The 8,717-nt window shown below is 35.1% G+C and overlaps 1 protein-coding gene across 1 annotated transcript; it reads left to right on the forward strand.

Moving 5' to 3' along the window:
- Nucleotides 1-5,224: 5,224 nt before the first annotated feature.
- On the forward strand, nucleotides 5,225-8,717 carry LOC144559518 (aldehyde oxidase GLOX-like). The gene is made up of 3 exons (XM_078308569.1): nucleotides 5,225-5,804; nucleotides 7,284-7,687; nucleotides 7,853-8,717. The coding sequence occupies exons 1-3, from the start codon at nucleotides 5,332-5,334 to the stop codon at nucleotides 8,599-8,601; spliced, it is 1,626 nt and encodes a 541-aa protein (XP_078164695.1). The 5' UTR covers nucleotides 5,225-5,331; the 3' UTR covers nucleotides 8,602-8,717.

The following is an 8,717-nucleotide window of genomic DNA, read 5'->3' on the forward strand; positions in this document are numbered from 1 at the left end:
CTTGATGAGATTAGGGACACCCTAGTTCTACTCATATGGGCCTTAATTAGATGTGTTGAGATTAAAGGAATATTTCTATATTTATGACACAGTCAACAAAAAAAAAATATCAAAAAAGAAACTAAAAATAACTTTGTATCTCCATTCTTATATTAAGCATTTAGATGCCGTGATCTGCTAATGGCATAGATTAAAAGATCAAATTTCGGATTTAATATTAACACTCAGATCAAATATTCTACTTAGGCTATATGTTGGTATGAACATACAATTTGCCAAAATAACATACTCTACAACGTTAAAAGAATTAGAATTGAATATTAAAACCACAAAATCACACAATCATTTTTTCAACGGTTATATGTTTAAAGATAACTAATTAGCCAAATGGCTATTATGGAATCGACTGCGAGTCTGTGATTTGTGAACATGTTTTTTATTTTTTTGGGCATGGATGATGGATGCAATGCACAAGCGTGGTCACGGGTCGACGGCATCTACTTTTGTACCTTTGCTGCCTCGACCAACCAACCAAAGAAATAAATAAATTTAACCTCAACTGCCCAATCAGGATCTGTCCGTCTGAATTTCATTCTTTGTACAGTATATCTTTATCACATATTCACATGGTGGGTTCAGGCCGTATATGTTTGCTCACTGCCGCTCTTGCCAACCAATCCCAAAGGAGATCCTTCTGTACAACTTCTGTGGCATTAACTCGCGTGCTAACTCTATGGTCCAATATGCTATTTCTAAAAAATTAAAAGACAAAAATAAAAGTAAAATTTTTATAGGGGTGGTTTAGTCATTTTTCTTTTGTGCTTAGTTCTGACACTGTTTATTTAAAGATCATGATGCATATGAGTTGTTGAAATCGAAGTAGTATGATACTTTTTAATACATGTAAATGCATGATATACTTCACCAATAATTTTTTGTCATTTCAAATTAGATGAACATTATATGAAATCTATTAATCGGTACTAATTATTAATTTCTCATGTTAAACACATCACAAAATCCCATAAGATCAACTATCAATTAATGGCTCCGATTTAATTAGTTTGCATTTTTCCTAAGAAATTAAATAAAATATCACCATTTAATTAAGATAAAATACACTTGCTAGCTAGTGATATGTTGCTTCACTAGGACTCGATTATTTAGTTCAAGTGCAATTTTATGTTAAATTCGTTATATATATATATATAGAGAGAGAGAGATTGACTAAAATCGCTGATCCAACGGTGGCTTAACAAAACAGTGCTGCCGTTGGATCAGCGATTTTCAAAGTGGCTTAATAAATAGTAAAAAAATTCAGAAAAATGTAAAATTTGGTCTCCAAGCACATATTAATATGGAGAACAAGATGAACGGTTCAGATCGACTTTTTGGATTTTGAAATTTCAAATTTGGACCGGTAGCACTTCGGCCCATATGCTACCGAAAGCATATTAGTCAATCTCTCTCTCTCTCTCTCTCTCTCTCTATATATATATATATATATATATATATATATATATGATGTATGTTTGCAATACGCACAAGTGAATGTGTGATGTAGATTATTACAATACAAGTAATAAATCCTAATTTACGCTCAATTCGGTTGCAAGTGTACAACCTTGTCGAGTAGTACTTAGGGATCGTCTCCACAGGGACAAGTTGGAATATTAACTCTAACCTAACAATTTAATTTAGTAAAAGTGAAATAAAAATGTTTTTTATTTGTTGAAGTGGTTTGTTTGATAGTGATCGAACTAAATTAAACTAAAGTCTTTAAAGCAAAATTAGGTTTTTAACAAGAATGAGAAATTAGGGTTTTTTAGGGTTCCTATCCACTAGTGTTACGACTAATTGGTTTGTAAATTTTGTTCTTATATTTATGAAGGCACAATTGGGTGTTGTAGGTACAAAGTGATATCTCTATATTAATACCATCTTTCAATTAGAATAAACGTCACCTCTCGGTACTTGGCTACTCTAATCTAAAGTCATTAAGTTCTTACTGTCCCAATTGATCTAGAAAACTATCTTTCACCTCTCGGTACTTGGCATAATTTTCTAAACTATTAGGTGAAGCCCGTATAAGACAAGCGTCACCTCTCGGTACTTAGCCTATCAAATACTCTATTCCTTATGGTCTGGACCTAATATTCAATTTCTCAATTGCAAATACCAAATCCTAGGGTTTCATGTGATTTCGATTAAGTCCTCACAATCAATTAAAATAAAGAATAGATCATAACAAAGAACAAGAATATATAAAATAAAACCAACTAAATCATAACAAAAGTTTCAAGTACAACCCTAATCAACCCTAGAAAAGCCCTTAGCCAGTCATGGCTAAGACACAAATGAAATAAAAAAGAATAAAAGAGTTCCAAAGGAAAGAAATTAATAAAACCGGTTGATCAATGGTGTTCTTTCCTTCCTTCTTCTCTCTTCCTTGCTTTTCCTTGCTTTTCCTTGTTCAAAACTAGAAATTTTGCCTAAAAAACCGTACTCAATCTGTTCTACAGGTCCCCTTTTTATCCCCCCTCCAAAATCTAGAAATAACCAACCAAAAATAGCAAATTCGAGCCCTGAACCGACCTAATTGCGGGCCGCAATACATTCATTGCGGGCCGCAATGAGTGGAGGCAGTTAACAGACTGCGCAGAAAAATCTAGAGAGGTCATTGCGAGCCGCAATAAAAGTCATTGCAGGCCGCAATAAAAGTCCTTGCGGGCCGCAATAAAGGTCCTGCGGGCCGCAATAAAGGTGCAGAAATGAAAGCTCTGACTTGTTTGGTTGCGGGCCGCAATAACTCCATTTCGGGCCACAATGAATGTTGGCAGTTGCTCCAATCTTCGTGCTAACTCACCCGTTTTGCTTCGTTAAGCTCCAAACACTTGATTACCTGTAGAACAAACATAACTAGGGCAGTAACTTGAACTTTTGGACATTTCTAACCTAATTAAACCTAATTTAATCAAAACTTGGCTTAATTTACATAACAAACCCTAGGTTTCAATAGATACAATTTTGGCTTATCAATGTGCTATATGTAGGGGTAATTATAATTAATGAGCGAGTTTGAGCGAGTTGGGGGTATGCTCATGCTCGGCTTAATATTGGCTTTATGAGTGAGTTGACTCGAGTTGAGAAGACAATATTGAGTTGATAGCTATGTTCATGCTCGGCTCGTTAAATGCTCAAGTTGACTCGTGCTCATTAAGCGGCTCGTTAAGAAATCAAACTTGTAGGCAATTTGAATTTTGTTTTGAGTTTTTTTTTGTTTAAGATACATCATTCAAAAATGAATTTTCATTTATAGAATTTAACAAATTGTCATAATCCAACTTAATTAAACATTACATAATTTAACAAAAAAAATGTCCATAAGCAAATTTAACAAAATTAAACAGCTATCTTCTTGTTGATTTTCACGGCCATACATGTCACATACTCACAGCTATCTCCTTATCACATACCTACAAATTTGTATTATCAAAACAATAATAAAAATGCATCTTCAACAAATCCTGAACTTAAAGAATTAAATCTTACTTCATCTATCATTGCTCGTTGGGATTTGAAATTCCTAGCTCTCTTCATTTTTTTTGCGGAGATGCAGAGAGAGTTTTAGGTGGCAGGCTCTAGGATTTGGTCTGGTGCGCTTTAGGTTTTGGTCTGCCGCGTGTTTTTTATTTACCCAAAACATTCAGCGACAAAATTGATTTTCGTGATTTATTTGGGTTTCAAGGATTGGATGTGGCATAATTTCATGTAACTCAATTCTTAATGTACGAGTTAGGGTATGCTCATGCTCAGCTCATTAAGTTAACGAACAAGTTAATAATGAGCGAGTTGTAAGCAAGTTGTCAATGAATTTTTAATGAATGAGTTACAAGCAAATCACGAGTTATTAGCAATTTACTCACCTCTAGCTATATGTAATTAGGCATCGTTTTTTTACTGATGCATTCATATGCAAGGACATATCTATTAATGAAGAATATCTGAATGTGGTCAATTCACTTAATTCTTTCTTCAAAGTTCAATAATTATATGTTAGATATTAAAATATTTTCAACAAAAATACCAGAAATGCTTTTAGATTTGTCCCAAATTTTTTTGAAAAATATTATTATGATATTGACCTCATACTCTTACTCTTGTCAAGTAAAAAAAAAAAAGTTCTATAGTTGCCACCCTTCTTAAAAAAAAAACTTGGGACTATCTTTGCTGAGACATATTGGGCTACGCCTAGCAAAACAGAAATATTCACGAGACTGGAATAAGCTTGGGACGAAAGAGAAGTGCGTACTTCTATGAACTAGTTTTTGTGATCCCTAGTTGGGGCTGTTGCAATCCTCCGTGCATGAATAGTGTTTCTAAAATTTCTACTTTTTCGAATCCAGCTGTTGAATATTTTTCGGAAACGAATCTCGAACCAACTCTTTTTGGTAACTTTTTTGTACACGCATCTCAAAATATTTTAACGACTGGATTTAGAATAGCAGGGATTTTAGAGTTACTGTAGACTCGCTGGGATCGCACCAGATTTGTATCCCCTAGTTGGCTAGTTCCCCACCAGATATTTGTAGTCATGTTAATGATAAGTATCTTATCAAAAAATTTAATATCAGCTTTACTAAAACATATACAAACTAAAACTGATTTAATGCTTGTGCGATATTTAGAATTTTATTCAGCCCATGTACATATTTTGTTATGAATTGTGTTTCAAAAACAAGTACAAATAGGTAATACAATAAGTAATAAAGACTGCAATTCTATCTTTGAAAAATATGAACTGTGTCTAGAAGCGTAATTAATAAGAATAAATAATGCATGGATTAATTATATTAGAATGACATATAGTTATTGGTATTAATGCAAACAAAACACGAAAATTCAGAAATTTGAATGCCTAACTCAAAAGCTTCAAACACTTGTTGATATATTTTTTTCGTTAAAAAGGCCACGGCCCAGTTTAATTAAAGCAATGAAACATAGAGCTTCTTGATATATGATTATTTTAAAAAAATGATTGGAACCTAGCACATTAAGTAATCAGAACAACAGCTAAAGGGTTGTTGGTAGACATTAACAAAACTAATTCACAGGATATATAAAATTACAACTGTATGAAATAATTAATGTACCTACCTAGCTCTCAAATTTCTCTCTCATGTTTATTCCACCAAAATTCTTAATCAAATTATCCAAACTCTCTATATATAAACATTCTATTCTGCAAACGCAAATTAGACTTCACCTAACCAATTACAGCGCGCGCAAGTACAGTTCATAGAAAACATACTCAGTATCAGATAAGTGAGGATGAACACTCACCCCCTTGTGCCATTCCTATTATTACTTTCCTCCTTCATTACAATTACCAGAACCTTAGCTTCACCTGGCAGGTGGGACCTACTTCAAGCCAACATCGGCGTATCGGCAATGCACATGCAGCTTCTGCACAATGATAGAGTCGTGATCTTCGACCGAACAGACTTCGGCCAGTCTAACCTTTCTCTTCCCAACGGGCAATGCCGCAATGACCCGACCGAACAAGCGCTGACGACTGACTGCACTGCACATTCGGTTGAGTATGACATCATCTCCAATACGTTTAGGCCTCTAACAGTGCTTACTGACACATGGTGCTCTTCAGGCACTGTAGCACCTGACGGCTCTCTAATTCAGACCGGTGGTTTCAATGATGGTGAGCGCGCGGTACGTGTGTTTAAACCGTGTCTGGATTCAACTTGCGACTGGGCTGAGAATCAGACTGCCCTCGTTGTACGCCGGTGGTAATGTATTTATCCTCTTTACTAGTTATATGATCTTTTGTTTTACAGTTTGGGAATTAAATTAAAAAAATCAGTCTGCAACAGTCCTGAAATCTATGGCATTGTGTGCCAAGGGTTGGGGTCCATGTGAAATATCAGATGCCTATTCATTCCAAGTTTCCAACCATTTCTTGCTTTTATAATTTGCATTCGGGAATAACTAATTTGTTTTACATTAAGAAAACATATATTGCTGAAAGAATAGTTCACAAGTATTATGAATATTAAAAAGTATTATAGTAATCCTTAATTGTTTTCTTTTTTATTAAATTACTCCTACTGCAATTAATTATAAATATACTATGACACACATATATGTCGATGCCACTATCTATTAATTGATACATGATGCTATGAATAGTAACATGAATATATCCATTTGTGTTGCTTTTGCAACTACATCAATATTATTTGCTATGTACACCGGCCGGTGAGATATAAATATATTTTCTTTAAAACTGCATGAGGACCAGTTTCATGTAAAATGATAAACTTCAAAGATTAAAATATTCAGTACATTTTAACTCATTGACCATAATATAGAAACTAAACAATTCTGTAAGGATCATTTGTGTAATTTACTCAATATTTCTCCAATATATAGTATAAACTGACGGAGCATAATGAAAACTTTTCCCTCATTTATGACTATATACAACTAGCCCAATTATTGAGATCCAACTGTCAATGAACTAGATGAACATCTTTCAGTGTTGAGAATTTAATTTGAATTAAAGAGATCTACTATTCAGCTCTAGTTTACTAACTAAAAGGAATTTCTAAACTTTTTTCAGCAATTTAGGTTGCCATATTAATCCTTTCCTGAACTCATGTTACAACAAAACTTGCGTTGCTAAAAAATGCCCAGGAAAAGAAAAGGCACTCAACACTTTTACAAATATGGCGTGTTCAACGAAAACCAACGAAATAAACTGATTTATCAATGTTGTAATGATTTTTTGTTTTACTAATTTTCAAAATAATTCTTCTATATATATACTGGTCACCAATTTAATTTGAGTTGATATCAATTGAAAGTAAAAAATGACAAATTCGTTTAACACAACTAAGAGTATTCTGTTATATCTATATATATGCCTCTGCATCACTAATCAATTATTCATTTTTTAGGAAGCACAATAGACCATATATTTTTCAGCTTCTTGATCTTGTACCAGACAATTTCCAAGTTTTCTGATTTTAAACATGAATACATTATTTTAGAAATAAAACAAGACTAAGGGTTCACTTAGATTTGAATTACTAATAAAAAGAATTTGTTGCTATATATGATAGGATGCCATCATTTTGATATTGGTTCTTCTCCTTTTATTGTCTTTTAACTAATTAATATAATCAGTCACTCCACAATTAGGTACTACATACATGTGTGTGCTAAAAGGTAATTTGTCTAATTAGGGGAATTAAACTTATGTGCAGGTATGCAACAAACCACATTCTTCCAGATGGCAGTGCCGTAATAATTGGCGGTCGCCGGCAGTTCAACTATGAGTTCTATCCAAAAACCACTGCTACATTGAGCATCTTTCCTTTTCACTTCCTAAGTGATACAAAAGACCCCAGCGAGAACAACCTCTACCCTTTTGTTCATTTGAGCATTGATGGAAACCTTTTTGTATTCTCCAACAATCGCTCAGTGCTCCTGGATTACAAGAAGAACAGGATTGTACGAACATACCCGCCCATCACAGGCGGTGATCCAAGGAACTATCCGAGCTCGGGATCATCAGTTTTGCTTCCTCTCAAGCCGCCTTATACCGAGGCTGAGGTGCTCGTCTGTGGTGGTGCTCCATTTGATTCTTATGCCCAAGCAAAAAGTGCAGGTACATTACAAAATTCAATTATGACTCAGAAAAGAAAGAGAAAGATCTAAAAGTATTTGCAGAACCACCAAGTAGAGTAACTAACAGTGGCTTCTGAATATAAACTAAACTTAGAATTATATCAGCATTCAAAGATTAATTAATGTATCAATTAATTCACTGTAGGTACTTTCATTTCGGCGCTCACCACATGTGGGAGACTAAAAATAACTGACACTTCACCTTCTTGGTCTATGGAGACTATGCCTACACCAAGGGTCATGGGAGACATGCTCTTGCTCCCGACTGGCAAACATGTGCTTATCATAAACGGTGCGAGTTCGGGAACAGCTGGATGGGAGCTGGCTCAGGACCCAGCATATGTACCAGTAATGTACCGGCTGGATGCTACCGTGGGTTCACGTTTTGAGTTACAGACATCAGGAACCACTCCTAGATTGTACCACTCGAGCGCAATTTTGTTACGCGATGGCCGTGTCTTAGTCGGTGGAAGCAACCCACACATCTACTACAATTTCTCAAATGTTCAATACCCAACTGATCTAAGCTTAGAGGCCTTCTCGCCAGAGTATTTAAATACTGTAAATTCAAACTTGCGACCGAGGATTGTTACGGTATCCCCAATTGAGCTGAGTTATGGCAAGCAATTTTCTCTGCAATTTTCGGTCGGTCTTGTCGATACGACTGGCGTGTCGGTGAGTATGGTGCCACCTTCATTTTGCACCCATTCTTTCTCAATGAATCAGAGATTGCTAATTTTACAATCCAGTAAAGTCATCACGTCGGCAGATGGAACAAATGAGGTTTCCATGGTGGCACCTCCTTCGTCCGTGTTAGCTCCACCGGGATATTATATGGTGTTTGTGGTGAACAGAGGGATCCCAAGCGAAGGCATCTGGGCCCACATTCAGTGACTAGTGTTACATCCCCACAACTAAAAGAAAATTTCCTTCAGTTGTTTATAACTTCATTTTTTGAGTACTTGGATAGATGGAAATGTAAAATAACAATTACAGAAGTTTGCAAAGAA

The sequence above is a fragment of the Carex rostrata genome, chromosome 9, assembly GCF_964058835.1.
Source record: "Carex rostrata chromosome 9, lpCarRost1.2, whole genome shotgun sequence".
In the NCBI taxonomy this organism is placed as follows: Eukaryota; Viridiplantae; Streptophyta; class Magnoliopsida; order Poales; family Cyperaceae; genus Carex; species Carex rostrata.